This window comes from Hirundo rustica, chromosome 2 (genome assembly GCF_015227805.2).
Source record: "Hirundo rustica isolate bHirRus1 chromosome 2, bHirRus1.pri.v3, whole genome shotgun sequence".
Classification (NCBI taxonomy): domain Eukaryota; kingdom Metazoa; phylum Chordata; class Aves; order Passeriformes; family Hirundinidae; genus Hirundo; species Hirundo rustica.
In genome coordinates, this window is record NC_053451.1 from 117,986,000 (window position 1) to 118,013,489 (window position 27,490).

The 27,490-nt window shown below is 52.8% G+C and overlaps 2 protein-coding genes across 5 annotated transcripts; both read left to right on the forward strand.

Moving 5' to 3' along the window:
* The first annotated feature begins 10,587 nt into the window (after positions 1-10,587).
* On the forward strand, positions 10,588-13,099 carry KCNE2 (potassium voltage-gated channel subfamily E regulatory subunit 2). The gene is made up of 2 exons (XM_040056545.2): positions 10,588-10,689; positions 12,639-13,099. The coding sequence occupies exon 2, from the start codon at positions 12,653-12,655 to the stop codon at positions 13,028-13,030; it is 378 nt and encodes a 125-aa protein (XP_039912479.1). The 5' UTR covers positions 10,588-10,689; positions 12,639-12,652; the 3' UTR covers positions 13,031-13,099.
* A 1,604-nt stretch (positions 13,100-14,703) lies between these two features.
* On the forward strand, positions 14,704-23,584 carry SMIM11 (small integral membrane protein 11). 4 transcript variants are annotated; one of them, XM_040057333.2, is made up of 6 exons: positions 15,725-15,871; positions 16,269-16,321; positions 18,584-18,739; positions 19,997-20,084; positions 21,716-21,895; positions 23,408-23,584. In XM_040057333.2, the coding sequence occupies exons 4-5, from the start codon at positions 20,064-20,066 to the stop codon at positions 21,881-21,883; spliced, it is 189 nt and encodes a 62-aa protein (XP_039913267.1). In that variant the 5' UTR covers positions 15,725-15,871; positions 16,269-16,321; positions 18,584-18,739; positions 19,997-20,063; the 3' UTR covers positions 21,884-21,895; positions 23,408-23,584. The 4 variants fall into 4 exon arrangements, with proteins under 4 accessions (XP_039913266.1, XP_039913267.1, XP_058275518.1 ...); XM_040057334.2 differs by having other exon boundaries at positions 15,854-15,871; positions 18,587-18,739; XM_040057332.2 differs by lacking the exons at positions 15,725-15,871; positions 18,584-18,739 and adding an exon at positions 14,704-14,807.
* The last annotated feature ends 3,906 nt before the right edge of the window (positions 23,585-27,490 follow it).

The window sequence follows — 27,490 nt, forward strand, 5'->3', positions numbered from 1 at the left end:
ATCAAATCCTCACTTTCAGCTGGAATCTGGTGTCTATTACAACCAATTTGCATTAGGAATCTTGTGCTGGTTTTTTTTCTGCCACTAGAACAGCAGCAAATTCCCGAAAATCCAGCTCCAGGATCACCCCCCCCCCAAAGTCGGGCACTGCACACAATCCCAGATTTACACACACACACACCAAGGTCTGCAGATGCACCGTGAAAAATCTGATTTGTTTTCAAAACGAACAGGAATTTTGATCAAAGTAGGTAATTCCTTATCTTTGTTCCACCCTCAGGTCAGCAGAAGGCAGCGCCAGAAATACTCAACTCATGGTTCTTAAATGTGGCACTGGAACCAAAATAAAGCAGGATCAAAAGCCTCTTCCATGAGGTTGGTGGGATAAGCATATAAACCATGCTTTTCTGGCCATCACACTCAGATTATGGTAGAAATTCCAAGGTGAATCAACACTTCCTGGCTTTCTCCTGGAGCTGCTTCTGGAGCCTTCCATGGAGGCGCCAGGATGTGTTTCTAGAGAGCTGGACATGAGCAGCTCCAGCAGGGCAATTATCCGGAGGCAATCCAATTAAAAGATTACTGTTCTCAAGCCAGGGTGTTCTAGAGATGCACAGAATTATCTGTTGAAATCCCTCAGGCAGCTTACCCGGAATAACCTTCTCCTGGATCCCCTCCAGCTCCCAGGGGAGGCTCTGGCTCAGGAAATCATCTCCGTGCGGAGCAGCGCTCCAGCTCCAAATCAGGCACGGATGTGAGAGGCACTTCCCAGCAGGATGAAGGGAATTGCACCGTCCCTGCCTCCCTAAACGCAGATGGACGGCAGCGGGAAGGTTCCAGCGGATTTCTGGGAGCTGGGAGGAGGCTGCTGAAAATCTCCATGGATTTGCTGCACTTGACGGAATCATGGAATGATTTGGGTTAGGAGAGATCCTGAAGATTGTCCCATTCCCACTCCTCTGCCATGGCAGGGACACCTTCTACTAATCCCAGGCTGCTCCAAGCCCCAGTGTCCAACCTTGGCCTTGGACACTTCCAGGGATCCAAGGACAGCCACAACTTCTCTGGGAATTCTATTCCAGGGCCTGCCCACCCTGCCAGGGAACAATTCCTTCCCAAAATCCCATCTAACCCTGCCCTCCTTCACTTTACAAACATCCCCCCTGGTGGAACCCAAACCCATTTCTCCTCCCTGGCTCTTTAGTAACGAGAATAAAATAATCATTAAAAATAGAAGGGGTTAAGACACGTAAACTTGTGAGTTCCTATGTCTGGTTTGCAGCCTGATCTAGGGGATGTTCCCTTCCCATGGCAGTGGGAACAAGATGAGAATACCGGGAATCACTCCACGCCCTCCTGGAGCATGGGAATACCCAGAGCTCTGGAGTGCAGATTATCTCCCAAACCCCACACCCCCTCACCCTGGGAGCCACCCCAGCGAGGGAGATCACCCCATGTGGCTCAGCAGACCAGCATGAGGACCTCCCTGGGCTTCCAGAACCTTCCTGAGGGAGCTGGTGCTGGATAAGGGATATTGGGAAGCCTGCCCAGCTCAGAGCAGGCTCAGTGCAGGATCCAGAGCATTCCCAGGTCTCCTGGGTGCCCCCAGACCCTCACCCTGAGCCCAGGCTGGGTGCCAGGGCAGGGCTGGCCTGTGCCTGCCCCTCCAGAGGCGAGGATTTTCTGCTGGAAGCAGGAGCTGGGTTGCAAACCCCGTTTGCGCAACAGGATCGCAAACGGGCCCGAGGTCAAGGCAGGGGGAGGAAACGAGAAACGAGGAACGTTCCAGTGCTCACGCAACACGTCCCAGGTTTCACGGGCAGGGATTTCTCAACTCCTGTGCCGACAGCCTCGTTTGCCTTCCTTGGGTTGGAAATGATCAGCTCTCCTTGCTTTTAACCCTGTGGGAAGCCCCATGTAACCCAGAGTCTCTGGGTTTTGTGCGGCCTCGGGATGAGTTTTGGCCTCCGTGGCCTCCCGGGATGGTTGTGTGTCAAATTGAGATTTTTTTCCTGCCAAAATAAACAGCAGTGGAAGCGGAACTTTCTCCGACAGTCGGGCTCAGAAGATGCCACCGCAGGAGGTGGCTGCTCTGGTTTTCTGGGTCATTCAAATGTCCTGACCTGGCCTTTGCTTTTCTTCTGACTGTGCAGCATCCACTGGGTGCACAATCCCAAGGCTCCATCACAGTCCCAGGAATGGGAATGAGCCTCTCTGGGCTGTGTCAAGTAAAAAATAACCAGCACTTCTTTAGTAGTCAACTGCAGGGTGCAGCAAACCCAAAAGATGCAGCAGTTCTAGACCTGACTTGATATTTCTGCCAAACTCTGAGCTTGGCGCAGGTTGTACCCAGTGGCCAGGTGCTCATCCCAGAATTCTGACAGGATTTGTTCCTCCTGCTCCTGCCCGTGGCACAAACACCGCCTGGACCTCACCAGTAACAGCATCCCAGAATCCCAGAATTGTTATGGTTGGAGGAGACCTCTGGAGATCACCCAGTCCAAGCCCCTGCCCAGGCAGGGTCACCCTGAGCAGGTGACACAGGGACACATCCAGGTGGGTTTGGGATGTCTCCAGAGAGGGGGAATACATCACCTCCCTGGGCAGCTGTTCCAGGGCTCCATGGAAAGACATCTTTCCTCAGGTTGAGGTGGAACTCCAACCCATTTCTCCTCCCTGACTCTTTAGTGACAAGAATAAAACATTAATTAAAAATAGAAGGGATTAAGACACGTAAACTTGTGAGTTCCTATGCCTGGTTTGCAATGTTCCCTTCCCATTGCAGTGGGAACAAAATGAGAATACCAGGAAAAGCTTCCAACAGAAAAAAAGCTCAGGAGTTTCCTGGATTTTTTCAGAGCCCAGGAGGGCTGGGATTTAATCCTTGACTTCACCCTTCTGTCTTCTAAACAGCCTAAGCACATCCACGCTAAGGAGTCAGGGGGGTGGTGGAATTCTCCTGCCCATGGGGATCAGGCCACTTGTTTTCCTAAGGAATTATGGAAACAGATACTTCACTCCTGCATCCACTTCTCAGGAACAATTCTGTAGTTCCATGAACATGTGGGTTACCAACACCACACTCCATGAAAGTGGGTGTTGATGGGAACTTAGCTGCAGTTCAGGCTCTCCAGGTGCTGTTCCATCCCAATTCTCCATGGAATTCCATGGACTTCACTTGAGCCAGGAGAGCAGAACTAGTTTGGTTTTGATCCATGCTGGCGGGGCTGGAACCAAAGCCAGCCCAAGAATTCCTGCACTTCTATCCTGATCCACCTCACAGCTGCCGTCAAACCCACTCTGAACGTCCATGGAATACACCAATGCCCATGGAATACACCAATGTCCATGGAATACACCAACATCCATGGAATACACCAATATTCACGGAATACACCAATATCCGTGGAATACATCAATGTCCACGGAATACACCAATGTCCATGGAATACACCAATATCCGTGGAATATACCAATGTCCATGGAATACACCAACATCCATGGAATACACCAATATTCACGGAATACACCAATATCCATGGAATATACCCATGTCCATGGAATACACCAATGTCCATGGAATACACCAATATCCATGGAATATACCAATGTCCATGGAATACACCAACATCCACGGAAAGCAGCAGTATTCACGGAATACACCAATATCCATGGAATATACCCATGTCCATGGAATACACCAATGTCCATAGAATACACCAATGCCCATGGAATACACCAATGTCCATGGAATACACCAACATCCACGGAATACACCAATATCCATGGAATACACCAATATCCATGGAATACATCAATGTCCACGGAATACACCAACATCCATGGAAAGCAGCAGTATTCATGGAATACACCAATATCCATGGAATATTCCCATGTCCATGGAATACACCAATGTCCATGGAATACACCAACATGAGGATGTCCCTCCTGGCTCAGCCCTGCATCCAAGAGGGACACTCTGCCTCACAAAGCGCCCTGAGGGGGGCAGGTTGTGATTTCTCTTCTGAGCCCTGAAGAACCTTCTAGAAAGGCTCTGGCTGCTCCCCTGCCCTCCCCTTTTTATCCCTCTTGTCTCATCTGAAGCTCCATGGAGTCCCAGCACCTTTGCCCCAGAAGGGAAGGTCTGACAGGAGCTTCCAGGTGACCTTTGCATCCTTCCTTGATCTCCTCTGCTTCCCATGGACAGCTGAATCCCCACATGTTTTTTTTTCTCCTTTTCCCACCCTCCTCTTTCCTGCCTCTCCCTCCCCTTTCCCAGACAGGGTGGGGAGGTTTTAGGTGAAGAAATCCATCGAGGGGATGGACAAACCTGAGGGATTAAGGAAGGACACGCAAGAGGGGCAGGCATGTGGTCACACCTCCCCAGACTAATCCTCCGCTGGGACCGGACACGATGTCCTTTTACTCAAACCCTCTGGATGCATTTTCCCTCTGTGAATCAATCTCTTTTGGAATGTTTGCACCTCCAGGGTCCTGTGGCACAAAGGTGCCACAGCTTAGCAGTGCGACGGGAGAAGGGGATAAAGGTGAATCCAGAGTTTCAGGACTTGGATCCAGCTTCCACTGTGGCGAGGAGATGAAAGGAGAAGGAATGAGAGTGGAAAGCAGGAGCGCTGCCGTGGGAATTCAGCCCTGACAGACACTGAGCTGTCCCTGCCCACGGGAGCTGTGGCAATCAGCGGCCTCTGGCAGGGCCCTGCTCTCCTGCCAAACACAGGAGCTGGTGCTGCAACTGCTGCCGTGCCTCCCTCTGCTTTGGGAGAACAGGACTTGGCAGGAAAATGGGGATTCAGCAGGTTTCCATTCCCAGGAAACCCCAGGAGGGGTGGATTGTGACAAGTGGCAGGTGGGACGGGATGACTGTGACCACTGCACAGCTGGGCTGCAGGTTCTGGGAAGTGTTTCCCACTGCAATCCCAAATAAAAACTCAGGGCTCCCTGAGGCCAAACCACGAACCTTTGGCCCTCTGGTACCATCTGCAGCCTCACTCGCCTGTCTCTGGAGTCTTGTGTGGAAGTGGAGAGAACCTGGAATCACAGAATGGTTTAGGTTGGAAAAGACCTGTAAGATCATGGAGTCCAACCCATAACAGAGCACCACCAAGTGCACCCCAAAACCACGTTCCAAAGAGCCACATCTGCATGGCTTTGAAACCCCTCCAGGGATCTGTCTACTGGGCAGCCCCTGCCAAGGCCTGAGCCCCCTTTCCATGGGGAAATTCCTGCTGCTGTCCGAGCTGAGCCTCCCCTGGCCCAGGCTGAGGCCGTTCCCTCTGCTCCTGTCCCTGTTCCCTGGGAGCACAGCCCGACCCCCCCGGCTGTCCCCTCCTGTCAGGGGCTTGTGCAGAGCCACAAGGTTCCCCCTGAGCCTCCTCTTCTCCAGGCTCAGCCCTTGCCCAGCTCCCTCAGCCCCTCCTGGGGCTCCAGCCCCTTCCCAGCTCCCTTCCCTGCCCTGGACACGCTCCAGCCCCTCCAGGGCTCTCTTGTGAGGGCCCAGTGTGATTCTTCAGTGAGGCTTCAGCTCCCAAGGTTGTGTTTATCCCAGCAAATTCCAGGACAACAAAAAACCCTTTTGAATGTGATGGATCCGGACCCGCTTTGATTGCCAGGACTCAGAGTGTGGCTGTCAGGTGTGTAGAGATCCGAGCAGAGGGCTCAGCTCACAGCTTGGATGAGGGACATGAGGGACACTGGGGCCTCCACAGCACCACTGCTGCTGGTTCCAGACACTGATGGCAGAGGAGCTCTGGACTCAGGTTGTCCACTCCATGGAAGCAGAGGGGAGGTGGGGACAGACAGCACCTTGCTGTGTGACTGTCCTTGGTGACATTTGTACTTCTCATGTACCTCGGAGCCCCTGCCAGGGCCTAAAGGGGATACAGGAAGGCTGGAGAGGGACTGGGGACAAGGGCTGGAGGGACAGGACACAGCGAATGGCTCCCAGTGCCAGAGGGCAGGGCTGGATGGGAGATGGGAATCAGGAATTGTTCCCTGGCAGGGTGCTGAGGCCCTGGAATAGAATTCCCAGAGCAGCTGTGGCTGCCCCTGGATCCCTGGCAGTGCCCAAGGCCAGGTTGGACACTGGGGCTGGGAGCAGCCTGGGACAGTGGGAGGTGTCCCTGCCATGGCAGGGGTGGATTGGGATGATCTTCAAGATCCCTTCCAACCCAAACCATTGAGAAAAAAACACCAACCAATTAAGCAAACAAAAAATGCCCCAAAACCTCAAGCCATTGCTGCTTGTACTTTGCCTCTCGTGATGTTTTGAGCAGACATTGCCCTCAGGTACCCACAGGCTGTTGCAGTTCAGCTGCAGCACCGATATTTTCATCACAGCTGAAAGAATGGGGAACCCCCCAATATTTCAAAGGGATCAGTGTGGGCATCTCAAGTTTCTCTTCCTCTCTGTGGGACACACACCCCTGAGCATTTCAGGTGTCACCTCTGCTCTTCCCAGCCAGAAATATCCGTGTTTGCTTTTGCAGTTCAGCGCTCTGTGCAGCCAACACCCTCATTTGTCCCCCTGAAGCTTTTGCAACAGCAACACGGAAAACCATAGCAACAGAGCCGGGCACTGCAGCCTCCTCCTGCCTCGCATTTCTCCGTCCCTGCAGCCTGGGCTGAGGCAGAAGAGCTTCTCTTGGCAGGACCTCATTGCTCTCCGCCACTCCCTGACCGCAGGGCACAGTAAGGTCTCTGCTGCCGTGTCCCGAGGGACAGGAGGAGAGGAAATGGCCTCAAATCGCACCAGGGCAGGCTCAGGGTGGAAACTGGGAGAGAAAATTTCCCTGGCAGAGTGCTCAGGCCTTGGGCTGAGCTGCCCAGGGAGGTTTGCAGTCACTGTCTGTGGCAGTGCTCAGGAGCAGTCTGGATGTGGCCCTTGGGGACAGGGTTTGGGTGATGCTGGAGTGTTGGAGTCCAGGGCATTCCTTTGGTTGCCCTGGAGGGTCAGGGACCTGGGCAGGGGGGTCTGGGACCCCAGCCCAGAGCTAAGAGAGACACTGGCTTTGATCTCAGTCCATGGGGAAAACTTCCTACACTGAGAGAGGGTTTACAGGCCACAAGAATGTGAGAAATAGTAGTTTATCTTATCACAGGGTGAAAAAACAGTAATTTTAGATTCCTAGCATTGAAGTGAATGGGGACAAGATGGAGAATCTGGGGCATTGTCTCCTTCTTCTCCTTCTCCTTCCCTCACTCCATTTCTGCAGTGACGTTGGCACAAAGTCGTTAGTGAGGATTGGGTCAAAGTAAAGATGACCTTTTTAGTAATAGTGATAGACATTGGTAAGAAATAGTAAATAAGAAATACGTAGCAATTAGTATAAAAGATAAGGACAGCCCAGCTCGGGGGGAGACGTGAGAAGTCCATGCAGCTGCGAACACCTTGTTGGATGCTGAGAGAATTGTAAGATAAGAAACAATAAACCAAGTATGCAACCTTGAAAAATCTAAACCTGAAGACTCCGTCTCTTCCTTTGGTTTGGCTCAGAGCTGTACAGGGGGGCAAAAGACTCTGAAACCACCTGAAAAATGGGGAAAGCCCCGACACTGGATGACCATGGAAGTCTCCTGGTGATTCTGGGATTCTGTGACTCTGGGATTTTTCTTTAACCACAAAGGACCATCCCAGATGTCCCTCCCCACCAGGAATTAAGGACAGTGCATCCTGGTGTGGTCTCTGACCTTCAGCCGTGGAGTTATTGGAATATTTAGAGACAAGTTTTTACCAGATATGAATATTTTGGGGGGCAGCCTGGCAGGACCCCTCTGGAAAGCAGCAACATTCCAGCAGATCAGCTGCTCCTCTGATCCTATGGGAAAAGATGGGGGTCAGACCAACCCAAAGTGTCATAACAGGTGATCAAACTCTTTAACATTAAATGAAGTCTCAGGATCTCTCAGGAAACCAAAATACCCCAATAGTTGACCCATTCAGCAGTCAGAGACCCCAAAAGATGGAAGAATTGTTCCATAAGAAAGAATTCCAAAGGGTTTCCTCAGTTAAAAATAAAACCCGGCCTGGACAGGGCAAGGCATCCGAAGTGCAAAGTTTGTTTATTGTAGATGATGGAGGGAACCAATGGAATATTGGGAAAAAAAAGGGATCAAGTGCACTGAAAACTCCTCTGCAGGGAAATGTCCGAGGGGGATCATTACTAACAACAATCTTCCGCTATTCAGAAGAATCCCAGAACCATTTAGGTGGGAAAAGGACTCCAGATCACGAACCTCTGCTCCTGGCACAGAGACAGTGCCCAGGGAGAGGCTGCAGCTGTTCCAGCAGGGATTGAGGTTGGATTTTAGGGAAAGGTTCTTCCCCAGAGGGTGCTGGCACTGCCCAGGCTCCCCAGGGAATGGGCACGGCCCCGAGGCTGCCAGAGCTCCAGGAGCCTTTGGACAGCGCTGCCAGGGATGCACGGGCTGGGATTGCTGGGGGTCTGGGCAGGGACAGGGGCTGCACTGGATGATCCCTGCCACTCAGGAATTCCATGATTCTACTCTTCCATGAGATCAGGGGCATTTTGCTTGGCATTAGTCTCCATTCCAGACCAATATCAGGGTTTGCACCTTTCGTGCCCAAGGCATTTGTCTGCTCCTCCTGCTGTTCACTCATTCCCACCCTGTCTGTCCTTGACCACCTCGCTGCTCTCCAGACTCGGCAAACCCTGAGCAAAGTCACCTTCAGGGGGACGCGCAGCAGACTGGGATTATTCAGGGAATCTTTGGTTTTATTTGGAACAGGCCTGGCAAGGAGCAGCTAGTAGGAGAGAGGGGTTGAGGGAGGGATAAATTTCACCCCGTTATTGGCAGTTATTCCTGAACTTGGGAGCTTCCAGGCTCCTTTCTCATTTCCACAGCCAGATAAAAGAGCTCCAAGTGAGTTTATCCAGCTGGGAGCAGCCAGGGAATGTCTGTGCACAGTGCAGGGAGGTCCCTCTGGGGTTCCTCAGAGCAGAGAGAAGCCGTGCCAGCTCCCTGGACTTCCAGGGGCAAAGCCAAGGGAACCTGCCAGGAAGAGTGTGGGATCAGGAGGAAATGCTGCCAGCAGCTCATCCCTGTGCTGGGAGGTTTCACACTCAGAACATCTCCAGGAGCAAGGGGAGCAGTAACTCTGCTGAGGGCTTCCTCAGGGATCTGCACTTTTCCACACCAGGAGCAGATCTCCCTCTCTCTGGGGCGTGCCGTGGATTCAGGGTCACTCCACGCTGCCTTCCTGCCCCTCACACATGACATTTCTTAGGCAGGGCTGGCTGTAGAACGAAAATGTGTTTTTCACAGCAAGCCTGTCCCAGCCCAAGTGCTTGGGGAACATTTTGCACCTCAATCCCACCAAAATCCCCACACTCCTGACGTGGTCCCATTTCCCTGAGCAAATTCCTGCTCTCTCAGGTGTCTCAGAGCCTCTGTGAGGTGTCAGCTTCTGCTGTTTGACAGAAAGAAACTCAACACTCATTCATTCTCCTTTTTTCCTCTTTTGGTGTGGTTTTCTGGGGTGTTTTTATGGAACTTTTTGTCTTTTCCTGCTCCAGCTCATGAGTGAGGTTCCCACAGGGCAGAGCTCTGAGAGGCTGCTCCTGGCTGGATGTGAGGATCTGCTTCTCCAGCAAGGGCATGGAAATGTCAATCCTGACCCTGGGGGGAGAAAAGAGATAAAAGGGAAAGGAAAGGGGAAAGGGAGAAGGGAGAAGGCAAAAGGGGAAAGGGAAAAGGGGAAAGGGGAAAGGGGAAAGGGGAAAGGGGAAAGGGAAAGGGGAAAGGGGAAAGGGGAAAGGGGAAAGGGGAAAGGGGAAAGGGGAAAGGGAAAGGGAAAGGGGAAAGGGGAGAGGGGAGAGGGGAAAGGGGAGAGGGGAAAGGGGAAAAGGGGAAAGGGGAAAGGGAAGAGGGAGAGGGAAGAGGGAAGAGAGAAGAAGGAAGAGGGAAGAGGGAAGAAGGAAGAAGGAAGAGAAGAAGGAAGATCAAACTTTGGGTGCTGAGCAGCCTGACTGCTCAGTTCTCACCTCTTGTGCTCGGATCAGCAAAAAAAATTATTGTTCTTATCACTGCTGCTGGTTTATTCACAGAAACATGGAATGATTTGGGTTGGAAGGGACCTTAAAGATCATCCCATTGCACTGTCCCAGGTTGTTCCAAGCCCCAACCTGGCCTTGGGCACTGCCAGGGATCCAGGGGCAGCCACAGCTGCTCTGGGCACCCTGTGCCAGGGCCTCAACACCCTCACAGCCAATAATTCTCTAATAATTCTGATTATTATTATTATTATTATTATTATTATTATTATTATTTTACATAGCTTGTCTTTACTCTTCTGTCTCACCAAAAACGGAGCTGCATCCCTGTTCATCCCCAGGAAATCTCTTTTCCAACACCTAAACCTGCAGCACTCAGCACAAAGGCTCCTTCCCAGATCCGACAGAATGACTGATGCAAGCTGTCAGCCAATATTTGACTTTCCAGGTGAGATTAGATTTAGCTTTTAATTTAATATAAACGTAAAGCGTGCAGTGCAAGGCTGAGCTTATTCCACAGGCAGCTGCTCCCAGGCTTGTGCAGGCTGGAGGCTCCTTAAAGACATCCCTGCTCTTTTTGGGGAGTTTCATCCCATTATCCGGTGGAGCTGGGAAATCCTGAGTGCTCTGAATCTCCTTAGGGAAGGACACAGCAAAGGTAAGTTGCTGTCAGCACGTCTGTTTCCTCTTGGAAAGTGATAGCATTTCTTTATGTGAATCAAGGAAAAAGCAGATTTTACAGTTTGCATTTATATTGGCTCATTCAGTCTCGTTAATTACCTTGATCCCCTGCATTTGTGCCTGAATCCTCGTGCGCACGCAAGGCAGAATTCCTGAATTGAAAGATATCCCAAATTTCTTATTGGCAATGAAAGTTCACTGCCTCTTCCCCCTGGGTGCAGTGAATTCCTGCATCCTCGTTCTTGAGGATTGGACCGGGAACAAAGGGATTTGGGGGGAAGATTTCCACAGGTTTTTGGGCTTGGTTTGCCTGGAGAACTGAAGGAATTGCCCACATTAAAGTGGGACAGCCTGGGTAGGAATGGGATCTGTGTGAGAATGGGATCGGTGTGGGAACGGGATCAGTGTGGGAATGGGATCAGCGTGGGAATGGGATCTGTGTGGGAATGGGATCGGTGTGGGAATAGGATCAGTGTGGGAACAGGATCAGTGTGGAAATGGGATCTGTGTGGGAATGGGATCAGTGTGGGAATGGGATCTGGTGGGAATGGGATCAGTGTGGGAATGGATCTGTGTGAGAATGGCATCTGTGTGGGAACAGGATCAGTGTGAGAATGGGATCTGGTGGGAATGGGATTGGTGTGGGAATAGGATCAGTGTGGAAATGGGCTCTGTGTGGGAATGGGATCTGATGGGAATGGGATCTGTGTGGGAATAGGATCTGTGTGGGAATGGGATCTGTGTGGGAATGGGATCTGATGGGAATGGGATCAGTGTGGGAATAGGATCTGTGTGGAAATGGGCTCTGTGTGGGAATGGAATTTTTGTGGAAATGGGATCTGTGTAGGAATGGGATCTGATGGGAATGGGATCTGTGTGAGAATGGGATCTGATGGGAATGGGATCTGTGTGGGAATGGGATATGTGTGGGAATGGGCTCTGTGTGGGAAGGAATGCTGGAGGGGGATTCCCCTCCTGTGGGACACACACTTGGTTCATGGGGTCTGAGCAGCACTGGGGTGTGAATTTTGGGATAAACGGGATCAAATATGGCTTTGCAGCACCAGGCAGCATCTCTGCCCCTTTGGGGGGTCCCTGAGGTCCCTGAGGTCCCAAATGGTCCCTGAGGCCCCTCCAGGGATGGAGTCTCAGCCTCCATGTCCCTCCCATGTCTCTGTCTCCTTCTCAGGAGAAATCCTTCTTCCCCTGGAGTTTCACCTCTGTAGGGAAGGGACAGTGCCATGAACCCTGTGCCAGGGCCATGGGAACCTTCACCAAAGTGTCCCACAGAGCAAAGGGACCTGAGCGGGCAGCAGGATGAGCAGAGGGATGGAGCAGCTCTGCTGGGAGGAAAGGCTGGCAGAGCTGGCATTGTTCAGCCTGGCCAGGAGAAGCTTTGGGCTGAGCTCAGGGTGGCCTTGCAGGGCCTGAAGGAGCCCCAGGAAAGCTGGAGAGAGACAATTCCCAAGGGCTGCAGGGACAGGACACAGGGAATGTCTTCAAAGTGAAAAATGACAGGTTTAGATGAGATTTTGGGCAAAATTTGCTCTCTGTGAGGGTGTTGAGGCCCTGGCACAGAGTGCCCAGAGCAGCTGTGGCTGCCCCTGGATCCCTGGCAGTGCCCAAGGCCAGGTTGGATTTGGGGCTGGGAGCAGCCTGGGACAGTGGGAGGTGTCCCTGCCATGGCAGGGGTGGCACTGGGTGGGATTTCAGGTCCGTCCCAATCCCATTCCATGATTCTGAGCAGGACCTCCTTGGGTCTCTGAACATATTGAAGCAGTCAGAGACGGGGATTCTCAGCTGAACTTTCAAGTGTCAGAGGGTGACTGTTGCTAGGTAATTGTCCTAACACTGACAAAATACTCCAAACCAGCTCTTTTAATACAGACATCTGAGTAAAAAATAATGTTTTCTTGTCTCTGGCAGCACAGCTGGCAAGGATGGCCAAGCTGCAGAACTTCACTTGGGCAGTGGAGGATATTTTCAAGGACACCTTCCTCAATTACATGAACAGCTGGAGGAGAAACATGACAGAAGCAGCGGACAAACTGCAGGCTGAGGTGGCTGCTGAGAACTTTGACTACGTTATCCTTTATCTGATGGTGATGATCGGGATGTTCTCCTTCATCATCGTGGCCATCCTGGTGAGCACCGTGAAATCCAAGAGGAGGGAGCACTCCAACGACCCCTATCACCAGTACATCGTGGAGGACTGGGGAGAGAAGTACAAAAACCAGGTTCTGAACCCAGAAGACCTCAAGTGTGTGATCCACGAAAACCTGGGGGCGAGGGATAAAACGAGCCCGGAATCGCCTTGACTTTCCGGGAACGCCCGCAGTGAGGGATTCACGGAGCCACACAGAGGGAACTCACTGCAATTCCAAAGAGCTGTGGAAGTGTTGATTGAATTAACACGCAGGTCAGTGGATGATGGAGTCCTGAGGAAACCGATGTGATGGTTCCTGTGAGGATCTTGGGAAAGTCCAAGAAAAATCTGTGATTGTGCTTCCCTTTGATATTCTGTCCTTTAGGAAAATAAAGCCAAGACAAGGATAACTTTGATTATTTGAGCATTTTTTTAAAATCCAAAAGCAGATTTGGACATTCCCACCTGAGAATAACTGTGAATTAGTGGTCAAAAGTGCCGATTTAGATCCAAAGTGTGTGACTTAAAAAATAACTTGAAAATGCCCAGTAAAATCTCCAATCTCCACGGGTTGACTGAACAATCAATGAGGGAATGAATCACAGGAGGGACCTGCACACATTCACTCCCAACTCCTTTTTAGTGACCTGATTCCTGTATTTGCTCGTGTTAAATAACAAAAGACAAAGGGTTTCTTTCCTTTAGCAGCCTTTGGCTTGTCTTGGACGCAGATCTTGAGATCTGAGCTGATACCACCACGCTCCAGACGTGCTGGAGGTGCAAAAGAAGCACAACCAGCAGGCTGAAGGAAGGGAATTCTCCTCTGCTCTGCTCTTGTGAGCTCTCTCCTGCAGAGCTGCCTCCGGTCAACACCAGAAAAAGGTGGAACTGCTGGAGAATCCAGAGGAGCCACAGAGTTGTTTCACAAAGCCCCTCTGCTCTGGAGCCAGCCTGGGAGAGCTGGGGGTGCTCACCTGGAGAGGAGAAGCTCCAGGGAGAGCTCAGAGCACCTAAAGGGGCTCCAGGAGAGCTGGGGAAGGACTTCTCACATAGTAATGTATTGATATGGCAAGGGGAAATGGCCTTACGTTGAAGGAGGGCAGGTTTATGTCAGATCTTAGGAAGAAATCCTTTAGTATGAGGGTTGTGAGGCCCTGGCACAGGCTGCCCAGACAGGTTGTGGATTCCCCATTCCTAGAAATGTTCAAGGCCAAGCTGGACAAGGCTTGGAGCAACCTGGACACCTTCCACTAATCCCAGGCTGCTCCAAGCCCGTGTCCAACCTGGCCTTGGGCACTGCCAGGGATCCAGGGACAGCCACAGCTGCTCTGGGCACCCTGTGCCAGGGCCTCAACACCCTCACAGAGAGGAAATTTTGCCCAAAATCTCATCTAAACCTGTCATTTTTCAGTTTGAGGCCATTCCCTGTGTCCTGTCCCTGCAGCCCTTGGGAATTGTCTCTCTCCAGCTTTCCTGGGGCTCCTTCAGGCCCTGCAAGGCCACCCTGAGCTCAGCCCAAAGCTTCTCCTGGCCAGGCTGAACAATGCCAGCTCTGCCAGCCTTTGCTCCCAGCAGAGCTGCTCCATCCCTCTGCTCATCCTGCTGCCTCCTCTGGGCTCTCTCCAGCAGCTCCAGGTGCTCCCTGTGCTGGATCCCAGCTCTGCAGCTGGGCTCTCACCTCAGGGGACACAGGGGCACAACCCCAATCCCGTCCCTGATCCCAATCCCTTTCCTGATCCCAATCCCTTTCCTGCTGCCCACGCTGGGCACGGGGGGCTCTGGGACCTCGCCGCGGTGCTTGTAGGAGCTGATTTAGCGCAGAATTGTTCGTTTTCGGGGAGGGGAAGCGGAGCCCTCCCAACCCCAGCGCCGCAGCCGAGCGGGCGGAGCGGCCCCGGCCGGGAGCTCCGTGAGGGAGCGCCGCCCCCGCCCGCCATGGCCGCCCTCAGGTAGGACCGGCCCGGGCGCCTTCCTTCCTTCCTTGCATTCCTTCCTTCCTTTCTTTCTTCCTTCCTTCCTTCCTCCTCGTCACGGCCCCACGGGGCTTCGGGGCACCCCGGCCCGCATCGCCGCCGGCTCCGAGCGCTCCGCTCCCCGCAGCCGAGGCTGCTCTGCCGTGCCGGGCCTGCTGCCTTCCCTGCCCGGCCTGACCCGCTGCTTTCCCTGTCCCGCTGCCTTCCCTGCTGCCTTCCCTGCCCGGCCTGACCCGCTGCTTTCCCTGTCCCGCTGCCTTCCCTGCTGCCTTCCCTGCCCGGCCTGACCCGCTGTTTTCGCTGCCCCGCTGCCTTCCCTGCCCGGCCTGACCCGCTGCCTTCCCTGCCCCGCTGCCTTCCCTGCTGCCTTCCCTGCCCGGCCTGACCCGCTGCCTTCCCTGTCCCGCTGCCTTCCCTGCCCTGCCCTGCCCTGCCCTGCCCTGCCCTGCCCTGCCCTGCCCGTTCCTGCCCCTGCTCCTTCTCCACCCCCGCTCCTTGCTCTCCAGGCCTCGTCCTTTCTCTCCAACCCCCCCTTCCGTCTACTCCACCCCCCTTTCCTTCTCTCCAGTCCTTTCCGTGTTCCTCACCCCGCGTTCCTTGCTCTGCACCCGCTCTTGCTCTCCAGTCCCCGTCCCCCCCGCCCCGTTGTTCTCCAGCCTCTTCCTTGCTCTCCAGCCCCTTTACTTGGTACCCACCTCTCCCCCCTGGTTCACAAGCCCCCCTTCCTTGTTCTCCATCTGCTTCCTTTCTCTCCAGCCCCCCCCCCCCCCCGTTCTTGTTCTCCATTCCCCTCCTTTCCCTTCAGCCCCCATTCCTTATTCTCGAGACATTTCCCCCTTGCTCTCCAGCCCCCGTTCCTTGTTCTCCAGTATCCCCTCCTTTCTCCTCATCCCCCTTAGTTGCTCTCCATCCCCTTTCCTTGCTCTCCACCCCCTGCTTTTCTTGCTTTTCACCCTCCCTCCTCGTTCCCCAGTCCCTTCCTTGTTCCTTGCCCCTGGGATCCAGGGGCAGCCGCAGCTGCTCTGGGCACCCTGTGCCAGGTCTGCCCACCCTTCCAGGGAACAATTCCTGATTCCCAACATCCCATCCAACCCTGCCCAACATCCCAACTGCCCTGTGGCAGTTTAAAACCATTGCCTCTTGTCCTGGCACTTTACCCATATTAAAAGTCCCCCTCTCTCCTTTTTGTAAACCCTTTTAAGCACTGGAAGGGGCTCTAAGGTCTCCCTGGAGCTGTCTCTTCTCCAGGCTGGAGAATCCCAGTTCTCCCAGCCTGTTTCCAGAGCAGAGGGGCTCCAACCCTGGCATCATCGTTGTGATCCCGGGTGGTGCCATGGTGGAACAGTCTGATGTGCCCCTGGCATTTCTGGGTTTGGTTTGATTTTAATCCAGCCAATGTGAATGAAACACCCCATCTGCTCTGTTCTTGTTTTCCAGAGTTTGGAGTATGTGAGAAGCTGCCAGAGGAATTTTAATTTCTCCTTCATCAGGTATAAAGATCTTGATGTTTTGTTTTTTTTTTTTTAAATTATTTCGATGTTGCTGGAGTTGGAACCTTGAGTTGATCCAGAATCAGAATCAGCTTCGGGTTGGAGAGGACCTTAAAGATCATTTCATTCCAAGCCCTGCCACCAGCAGGGACACCTTCCAGGTTGCTCAGAGTCCCATCCAGCCTGGCCTCGGGGAGTGTCACCCCTTTTCTAGCTCAGAACCGTCCCACTGAAGTGCGCTCAGATAACTCAGTAGCTCGGTGCTTCCCGAGGCCAGGTGGCTGGAGCTGTTCAGCAGTCCCCAGGGGAATATCCCCAGCCCCGTTTTGTGGGAATGCTGGAGTTCCTGGCAGCCAGGACGCCTCGGGGAGGGGTTGGATGCTGTGTGGGTGCTGTGTGGAGCCTCGGGGCTGGCCCTGCTCTGCACACAGTGCCCTCAGAGCCTGGGCCGGGCTGTGGTTCCTGTGGAGGGCTGGAGCTGCAATCCAGGGGCTGGGATTCGATTCCCTGCTCCACCACGGGCCTCCCACGTGCCTGGGGCCCAGCTGTGGGGCCGTGTTGCACAAGGCAGAGCTGGGCAGAGATCCCAGGGCTGGAATTGGGGTTGATCCCAAGCTCTGGGATGGGGTGCAGCTCTCCATGAGGGACCTGCGCACGCAGAGGATCCCAGAGGATTTGGGGCTCACAGGGAATTGCTGGCAGAGCCCTGAGGTGGGATCTGGACAGACCCTCTCCTCTTTCCCATCTGCAGGAGTCTGACCTGCTTCAATTCCCTGGGACAAGGCTGCACACACGGCGCAGAACCCCAAAATCCTGGAATGGCTTGGGTTGGGAGGATCTTAAATCCCCCCCAGTGCCACCCCAGCCATGGCAGGGACACCTCCCACTGTCCCAGGCTGCTCCAGCCCCAGTGTCCAACCTGGCCTTGGGCACTGCCAGGGATCCAGGGGCAGCCACAGTGGGATGTCTCTGCTCATGACCACAGCAGCCACCTCCCATTTGTTAAGGAATAAAACTCCAGAGGAGACCTGGGAGCGAGCAGGCAGCTGCAGTCCCGGGGAATCTGTGTGAGGCATTTGATCCCATCGGTCAGGGCAGAGCTGGCAGGGCCTGGTGCTGCTGCCCCTCCTCACGTGGCTGCACAGGAGCTCCCTGCAGCTGAGGGGAGGGAGCAGTGCCCTTGTGTGGGGCCTGTGTTTGCCTTTTCCTGGGGAAGGAACAATGCCTGCCTGTGGATGTGTTCCCTGCTCCTATCCGTGCCTTATCTCCCGGGGGAAGGCAAACACAGAATTCCAGCTGTTTATTTGCCCGCGGGCTTTTAAGATATCCCAACCTTGGAAAAGCGGTGTTGGAGGGGTTTTTTTTTTTGCTGTCGCACTGATGACCTCAGCGCTCGTAAAAGGTGTTTTATAGGTGTGAAGGGAATTCTAGGATCCTGGAATGGTTTGGATTGGAAGGGATTTCAAAGCCAATCCAGTAACACAGGCAGGGACACCTTCCACTAATCCCAGATTGCTCCAAGCCCCACTGTCCAGCCTGGCCTTGGGCACTGCCAGGGATCCAGGGGCAGCCACAGCTGCTCTGGGCAAAATCCTCCCCTTTTCCCACTTTCTCCCCTCTTCCCACTTGGCTCTCCCTGCCCTGTGCTGCAGCTTCACCTGCTTTTTTCGAACCCTGAGGTTTCAACTGGATTCAGTAAGGGCTGGGATCAGATGGAGACTGGAAAAGCCAGGAGATGAGATGGGGAGAAGTTCTTGGCCCCTGGAGGCTGCTGGGATGTGGGAATGCAGCCTGGAGGGAGCAGTGACATCCCCACCCAGCTCCAACTGCACAGGACACTGTGGGGACAGAGCATCCCCGGTGTCAGCTCCAGGAAACATTTTGGGATTACAAGAAACATGGAAGGAGACTTTGGACAAGGCCTGAAGGGACAGGACACAGGGAATGGCTCCCAGTGCCAGAGGGCAGGGCTGGATGGGAGATTGGGAATCAGGAATTGTTCCCTGGCAGGGTGCTGAGGCCCTGGCACAGGGTGCCCAGAGCAGCTGTGGCTGCCCCTGGATCCCTGGCAGTGCCCAAGGCCAGGTTGGACACTGGGTCTTGGAGCAGCCTGGAGTGGGAGGTGTCCCTGCCATGGCACTGGTGGATCTCAAGGTCCTTCCAACCCAGCCCATTCCATGATTCCATGAAGTGGAAATCGATTTTTTGGAGGTGTAACAACGCTGCCCCAGCTCAGGACCACCCTGACATTTTTTTTTTCAGCAGGATAAGGAGCTGCACAATCAGGATCAGCACAGAAATAGTGGCTGATTGACAGAAATTTGGTGTTGGCTGCCTCTCCAGGGCTTTGGTGCAGTTGGATTTTAGTCACAGACATCTCTGGAGGAGTGGGAACACTTCCAGAGCGGCCTCAGCAGGGTGAGAGGGGAAAGGAGAGGGGAGGATGCTGGAGAAATTAGAACATCTACCCAGAAACTGGGCAGGAGCTGCAAGAACATTTAATTCCTGCAGGAAGCTCAGCAGCAGCTCTCTGGTGTGGCACTGATTTATTCAGCCCAGCTTTTCTCGGTGCTGGAGTGTTCCCTCCTGCTTTTCATCCCAGGAATTCGGCTCTGGAATGCTTGGTGACCACTCAGGGCTCCAGGGAGCGCTTGGCTTGCCAACCTCTCTATTTATAAACTGTTAGTACGGAGAATTCAGTCCATCAGTCACAGAGGACTGATAAATTAGAGCATTAATCAGCTGTTCGGGCTCCAAACAGAGCAGGTGGGCTGAGGAACCCTCGGAGAACGCCCAGGGCAGCTCCCGTGGGGCTCTGTGTCCCTCAGGTCCCAGCACAGGCAGGCACGGGGGGCACACACAGCTCCAGCTTCCCTGCAGCCCTGTTTTCCTTGTTTTCCGTGGGGCAGCTGCCAGGATGTGGAATTGCAGCCCCAGCACCTGCTCTGGGGCTCTCAAAGCCCTGCCCTGCTCCTGTCACTCAGCCCCAGAGAGGCCCTGGAGGCCCCTGGGGATTGCTGGGGATCAGCTCCTCAGATGGGCTGGGGGGGCTAATTAGCAGCTTGCCTAATTCTCTTTTAATTTCCATTGCTCCAAGAGTTCATTCTGCTTTATTTTCTATTTCTCCAATAGTTCATTCTGCTTTATTTTCTATTTGTCCAATAGTTTATTCTGCTTTATTTCCCATTTCGCCAAGAGTTCATTCTGCTTTATTTCCATTTCTCCTAGAGTTCATTCTGCTTTGTTTTCCACTTCTCCAGTAGTTCATTCTGCTTTATTTTCTATTTCTCCAGGAGTTCATTCTGCTTTGTTTTCTGTTTCTCCAATAGTTCATTCTGCTTTGTTTCCCATTTCTCCAAGAGTTCATTCTGCTTTGTTTTTTCTTTCTCCAGTAGTTCATTCTGCTATGTTTCCCACTTTTCCAGGCTTTATTTCCATTTCTCCAAGAGTTTGTTCTGCTTTATTTCCATTTCTCCAAGAGTTCACTCTGCTTTGTTTCCCACTTCTCCAGGAGTTTGTTCTGCTTTATTTCCATTTCTCCAAGAGTTCATTCTGCTTTGTTTCTCACTTCTCCAATAGTTCACTCTGCTTTGTTTCCCACTTCTCCCAGAGTTCGTTCTGCTTTATTTCCATTTCTCCAAGAGTTCACTCTGCTTTGTTTCCCATTTCTCCAAGATGCTCCTGCCTTGCCCTGTGCCTCCAGGAGCGTGACCCCGCGGTGCTGGGGCACCCCACAGCCGAGATGGTGGCCTTTAACTGGAAGGTGAGGCTGGTGCACATTCCCAGAGGTGCAGGGATTGCTGCTCTTTCCGTGTGGGATGTGTTGGGTGGGTTCTGGTGATTCCTTTCCCAGGGTTTGTTTAACCCCCACGCTCTCAGGGCCAGGGGATTTGTTGTTGTCCTGCCCTGCCACACGTGCCTGCCCCAGGGTTTGCTCTTGAGCCTCACATGTTAGACCAGAGCTCTGCTCATCCTGCTCCTCCTGCTTTTCCTCTTTCCAGGTTTTTTCTCTGTCTGTTCTTCCCTCAGCTGCTTTTGTTGCTGGAGGGGAATTTCTCCATTGTACGTTTGGGGTTTTGGGGCCGTGAAAGCTCTGCGGGATCTTGTGTCAGGCACCTCAAGTGTTGGAGCAGGGACTCCTGCTTGGAGCTGCTGGAGAGAGCCCAGAGGAGGCAGCAGGATGAGCAGAGGGATGGAGCAGCTCTGCTGGGAGCAAAGGCTGGCAGAGCTGGCATTGTTCAGCCTGGCCAGGAGAAGCTTTGGGCTGAGCTCAGGGTGGCCTTGCAGGGCCTGAAGGAGCCCCAGGAAAGCTGGAGAGAGACAATTCCCAAGGGCTGCAGGAACAGGACACAGGGAATGGCCTCAAACTGAAGGAAGGCAGGGTTAAATGGATGCTGGGAATCAGGAATTGTTCCCTGGCAGGGTGGGCAGCCCCTGGAATGAAATTCCCAAAAAGCTGTGGCTGCCCCTGGATCCCCGGCAGTGCCCAAGGCCAGGTTGGAGCAGCCTGGGACAGTGGAACGAGTCCCTGCCCGTGGCCCTGGATGAGCTTTGAATTCCCTCCCAATCCAGACCATTCCATGGCTCTGTAATTAACAATTGGAGCCCATGGAATCCATTTTCCCCCAGCCCTGCCTCCCCTGCCCTGGTGCTCAGAGCTGTTGCCCCTGTGGTTGTGGGGAGGTTGGCAGAGCCTGGTGGGGTTTTTTCCAAACTCCCTGCTGGTGCATGGACGCAAGGCTTGGCCGAAATTCAGTGCTTTGATGGCGTCCTGACAGCTTTGGGACATCCTGAGGGAGCAGGGCTTTAATTCCAAGTTCACAGAGTTAGCACAGAACCATGGAATATCCTGAAGGGAAGGGATGGTCCTCTTCAGGTTCATGGTTTTTTACAGAATTGAAACACTCTGTGCACTTCCAGGCGTTCAAAACTGGTGCAGCAATCCTTGGAAGTTGTGGATTTTTTTTTTACTTTTCTCCCAGTTTAAAGGCATTTATCTGCACCTTGCAGGTTCGTTACAAAATTGCTACGAATTAAGATTTCCTTGGGTGTTTTTGAGGATCCCATCTGAGAGCTGGGATCCAGCACTTGTGAGGATTGTTCAGCAGCATTTCCACCTTCACAGTTTCCCTGAAATACTCAGTTCTTCCCTTTCCTCAGCTCCAGGTGGGGCAAATATTGCTGGAAAACGAGCAAAAGGAGTTCAGGACTTGAGGGAAGGGGATTTTCCTTTGTCTTTGTTGCCCTGCCTGGTTTGATTTCCCACAGAAATTTAAAAACTGGAGAGAGAGGAGCGTTCCTGTTGGAATGGAAGATGCAGAACATCCCTATAAATTCATTTTTTAATTGTCCAAGTGTTCCAGAAGCGCCTGAGTAGATTCTTTGGCGTTCCAGGCTCTGGAGAACTTCCCACTGCTGATGTACATTTTGGCAGCTAAAACTCTGATCCTTTGCTTGGCCTTTGCTGGAGTCAAAATGTACCAGAGCAAGAAAATCGAGGAGAAACTGAAGAGGGAGCGCGAGGAGAAACTGAAAGCAGAAGCAGAGAAGAAGGATGAGTGAGGAGTCCCTCAGGTATGGAATTGATCCCAGTTCCTGGTTTTTGAGAGTTGTTCAGGATTGCTTGGGAATGTGCAGTTAGACCCCAGCTCTCGGAATATTTGGGATGTCTCAGGGGATTTGCTCACTCGTCCTTTGTGGGACTTGCAGGAAGGAGCCACTGTCCTGTCTGGGGATATTTTAGCACAATATCCATTCCCTCTCTGGTTTTTTATCTCCCTGGAATTTTTTATGCCTGATGCACAGAGAGGGGGATAAATTGGGAATAACTGCAGGGGAGCAGCCTGGCAGGATGCTGCAAGCAGAACTCTTGTCACAAAAACAAAAGAGAGAAAATAAATCAGCCTTTCTGGAGGAGTGAAATTATCGACAGGCTGGGGGGGTGGTTTAGCTGGGAAGGGCAAATTCCACTCCTGGAATTCCCAAAGGGACAGGTTATGCCGTGGAACATCCACCATGGAGAACTCCCTGAGAAAAATACCCGTTTTTCTGCTTGCTCGCTTTACAAAATCCTCGAAATCTGGGATTTTCATTCTGAAATCCCCAAGTCCCTCCCCGTGTTTCCAAAGCTGAAGCAATCCCCGCTTTCTTGGAGCAAATCCATGAGCAGAACGAGTCCTGCCTGGTGCTGGGATTCTATTCCCTGCCTTGCTTGTCATTTTTGGAGCAGTTTGCTTCACTTCTCCCTGTCCTGCAGCAAAATGGGAATTCTCTTCCTGCCTGCCCTTTGGAAGCTCGGTGGGAGTTGGATGTCACGTTGCTCTTCGTTGAAATGAAATCTTATTTCCCTTCCTGAGGTCGTCACCTCCCGTCTAAAGACACTTCTCAGCTCTTAAAATCTTTCCTAGGTTTTATTTCCACCCTGTCACTGTTTTATTCCCTTTCTTCCCAAGGATTGGGAATCGTGCCTAGAAATGAGGCCCTTGGGAATAACCATGGGAACAAAGTTTGGGTTTGGTTTTTTTTTTTTATTTACACAGGAAAAAGAAAGAACCCAAAGAAACAAAACCAAAGGGATTTTTCAATCTCCTGTTTCCAGCGGATTCAGGATTTGGCTTTGGGGCAGATTTTGGCCACTTCCCTGGAAAAGGAAAAGTTGGATGGGGCTTGGAGCAGCCTGGGATAGTGGGAGGTGTCTCTGCCCGTGGCAGGGGTGGATGGGATGAGCTTGAGGATCCCTCTAACCCAAAGCAGTCTGGGATTCTGGGATTCTGTGCAGTGTTATCCCAGGGAATTCTGCCTGGCAAACCCCGCAGCTCCAGGGATTTCTGCACCAGGATCACGGCCCCAAAACCTCAGTGCCCAGCAGGTGACGTCACCCTTGGTGCAGGACTGGTGTTAAAACCCCTCTGATTCCACAGAAATTCCCTTCCCAGCCCCCAGAGCTGCCCAGCAGAGGCCCTAAATTCCTAAATTCTGGGATTGAGAGGAAGGAATTCCCCCATGGAGCTGGGAGCAGCTCCAGAGGAGCCCCTGTGCTCTCCCTCCTGTGCCTGCTGTTCTCACTGCTCTCTCCCCACACTGCAGGTTCCTGACACTTGGATTCCTCTCCCAGGAGGATGAAGCCAGCCTGGAAAAGGAGGAGGTGTAACCTCAGGGTGACCCTGGAATTATCTCCGTTTTTCCGTGTACAGCAAAGCGTCCCAGCCTCTATTTATGCAATAAAAAAACCCCTTTGTTTAGAAAATAAAAATCAAAAATAAACTTGGGCGCTGCTTCCTCAAGGGGTTGGAGCTGCAGGGGGGGATCAGCTGCAAGGAAGTGGCTGGGATGGAAGAGGAAAACACTCTGGAGGGAAAAAAATTGAGGGGGAAAAACGCTCTGGATCCATCCTGGGCGGCTCCAAAATTCACGGAGAGGCAGAAGGAAGTGGAGAGGGCTCAGTGCGCCTTTGGCAGCTGCTTCCTGCAAGGCTCGGGCTGGGGAATGCAGGAGAGGAGCTTTTCCAGGCACTTTGTGCATCCAGGATTTCCTTGGATCCGTGGAAATCACCTTGGATCCGTGGAAATCACCTTGGATCTGTGGAAATCACCTTGGACCCGTGGAAATCACCTTGGATCCATGGAAATGAAATCACCTTCGATCCATGGAAATCACCTTGGATCCGTGGAAATCACCTTGGATCCATGGAAATGAAATCACCTTGGATCCGTGGAAATCACCTTGGATCCATGGAAATCACCTTGGATCCATGGAAATGAAATCACCTTGGATCCGTGGAAATCACCTTGGATCCATGGAAATCACCTTGGATCCATGGAAATGAAATCACCTTGGATCCGTGGAAATCACCTTGGATCCGTGGAAATCACCTTGGATCCATGGAAATCACCTTGGATCCGTGGAAATCACCTTGGATCCATGGAAATCACCTTGGACCCGTGGAAATCACCTTGGATCCATGGAAATGAAATCACCTTGGATCCATGGAAATCACCTTGGATCCGTGGAAATGAAATCACCTTGGATCCATGGAAATCACCTTGGATCCATGGAAATGAAATCACCTTGGATCCGTGGAAATCACCTTGGATCCGTGGAAATCACCTTGGATCCATGGAAATCACCTTGGATCCGTGGAAATCACCTTGGATCCATGGAAATCACCTTGGATCCGTGGAAATCACCTTGGATCCATGGAAATCACCTTGGATCCGTGGAAATCACGGCATCACCTGAAGTAAGTCTCATGGGAGGTTTATCCCGAAATCTCTCGCTGGTTCCTTGTTTTCTGCTCAGCCTGGGGCAGCTGTTCCTGCCTGTGTAGTGGCACCAAATCCTTGGGCGTGGAATCCTGGGATTTGGGATGGAAGAGACCTAAAATCACCTCGTTCCACCCGTGCCATGGCAGGGACACCTCCCACTGCCCCAGGCTGCTCCAAGCCCCATCCAGCCTGGCCTTGGGCACTGCCAGGGATCCAGGGGCAGCCACAGCTTTTTGGGAATTTCATTCCAGGGCCTGCCCACCCTGCCAGGGAACAATTCCTGATTCCCAATCTCCCATCAAATCCTACTTTGAAGCCGTTCCCTGTGTCCTGTCCCTCCAGCCCTTGTCCCCAGTCCCTCCCCAGCTCTCCTGGAGCCCCTTTAGGAGCTCTGAGCTCTCCCTGGAGCTTCTCCTTCTCCAGACTGGACATTCCCAGCTCTCCCAGCCTGGCCCCGGAGCAGATCGACGTTCATCAACAGAGAAACGCAGAAATGCAGCGATGGAGGCTCAGGTGTGGCAGTGCCTCAGGGACCTCTGCCTTCACATTCCCATTTCCATTCCGAAGCACTTCCTAGACCCTTCTGGGAGTTCAGGAGGAGCAGAAATTTGCCAGTGGAGTGGGGAGAGGAGGGAAGAGAAGGCTGGAGGAGCCCTGGGCCCCAGCCCTCACCTGAGTGGGGAGGGCAGGGGATGCTCCGTGAGCTCGGGCTCGGAATCGCTCCCCGGAGCTTGCAGGGATGTCAAAAATCTCTCTTTTTCCTGCCGTCTCCTTGGAGACTGGGGAACAAAAGCAGCGCAGAAAGCCATTCCCAGCACAGAGAGAGCTCCTGCTGTGCAATATCCTGCTGTATCCTAGTGAAATCCCCCGCTCCAGCAGCCTCGGGGACTCCCAGGATCGCAGGGAATGCAGCAGATAGATCCCCTCTGCTCCCAGCACTCAGCTGTGCGTGCCGAGGTGAGCTCAGGGGAATTGAATTCAATTCCTGTGGTGGCAGCTCGGTGCCCACCTTCCCGGAGGGAGAATTCCCGCAGGAATTCTGCCCCAAACCCCCCTCAGGGAATTGGCAGCTCTGGTGACACCGGTGGCTCTGGACAGTCACTGGTTATTTTTGGATATTAGCCCCAGTCTGGAGTTTTTAGGCTCTCCAGAGCAGATTTTTCTAGCAGAAAAAATAATAACAACGACGAGGTTTTGGTTTTGGGGGTTTTTTTTTAGCTTTTCAACTACTGCTCCGTGAGCAGAACCAAAGGGACACAATCTCCCTTTACAACTCCATTTACCACCAAAGCCACTGGGTGCAGTTCAGCACCCAAAGCAATCAAGTCTGGCTTAAAATCGTCCCTGCCAAAGATGTGCAAGAAGGGAATTAATGCTGGGTTTTTTTTTGCCCCTGGATATGGGGGAAGGAGCAGTGAGGAGTCTCCTCAGAAATCCTGCAAATTATCACGTTTCTGCCTCTGCAGCCAAATCGGAAAAAAATCTTTGCCGGTAAAAGACTTCAAATCTGGTCCAGCCTGATTTTTAGAATCCCGGAGGGGTTTGGGGTGGAAGGGATTTTAAGGATCAGCCAGTGCCATGGCAGGGACACCTCCCACTGCCCCAGGCTGCTCCAAGCCCCAGTGTCCAACCTGGCCTTGGGCACTGCCAGGGATCCAAGGGCAGCCACAGCTGCTCTGGGAATTCCATCCCAGCCCCTCCTCACCCTCACAGCCAGGAATTTTCTCCCAATCTCCCTCCTAGCCCTGCCTTCCTCCTGCTTGGGGCCATTCCGAAATGTCAGCGTGGCATCAGAGCTCAGGTAACCCCGGAGGCTGGGATGGTGGACATCCAACAAATTCCCAGGATAAGAATAGGTCTTGTCCAGTCCTGTCCCTTCCCAAACCGAACCAAAGCCCGTTCCCTGATATTCCACGGGGGGTGGTCTGACCTGTGCCAACAGCTTCCAGGTGATTTCACCTTTGGGGAATCTCCGTGTGCCACAGCTCCAGCAGGAAAAAAAATCTGCTGACACTGGGGGGAGACAGCAGCTCAGCTTTGCTGCAGTTCCTCCTCCAGAAACCAGCTGGGGACCTGGAATTCTGAAAGAATCCCTGAACCCCTGAGGTTGGAAAAGCCCTCCCAGCCCATGGAGCCCCAGCTGTGCCCACCCTGTGCCCAGCCCAGAGCGCTGAGTGCCACCTCCAGGCCTTCCTTGGGCACAGAAGGGATTCGTGGGTAAAAAACACGTTTAAAAGAGGAAAAGAGAATTCAGTTCAGTTTGGCTTCTGAGGAGGAGGAGGAGGGAGCGAGGATAGAGAGCCTTGGAGTGCTTGGTTGTTGGAGTCCAGGGCATTCCTTTGGCTGCCCTGGAGGGTCAGGGACCTGGGCAGGGGGGTCTGGGACCCCAGCCCAGAGCTCAGGGCTCAGAGAGACACTGGCTTTGATTTCAGTCCATGGGAGAGGCTTCTTGCACTGCCGGAAGCATTGCAGGCCACAAGAGTGTGAAAAATAGTAGTTTAGTATATCACAGGGTGAAAAAACAGTGGGTTTGGGATTTTGGGCATTGAAGTGAATGGGGCAAGATGGAGAATTTGGGGCGTTGTCTCCTTCTTCTTCCTTCTCCTTCCCTCACTCCATTTCTGCAGTGACGTTGGCACAAAGTAGTCAGTGAGGATTGGGTCAGAGTAAAGATGACCTTTTCAGTATTAGTGATAGACATTGGTAAGAAATAGTAAATAAAGAATACATAGCAATTAGTATAAAAGATAAGGACAGCCCAGAGACAGGAGGAGTCACCAGATGTCCGAGCCGCGGCAAACGTCTTTTGGACACTGAGAAAATTGTAAGATAAGAACTAATGAACGAAGCATGCAACCTTGAAGACTCCGTCTCTTTCATCCATTTAGCACAGAGCTTTGCAGAG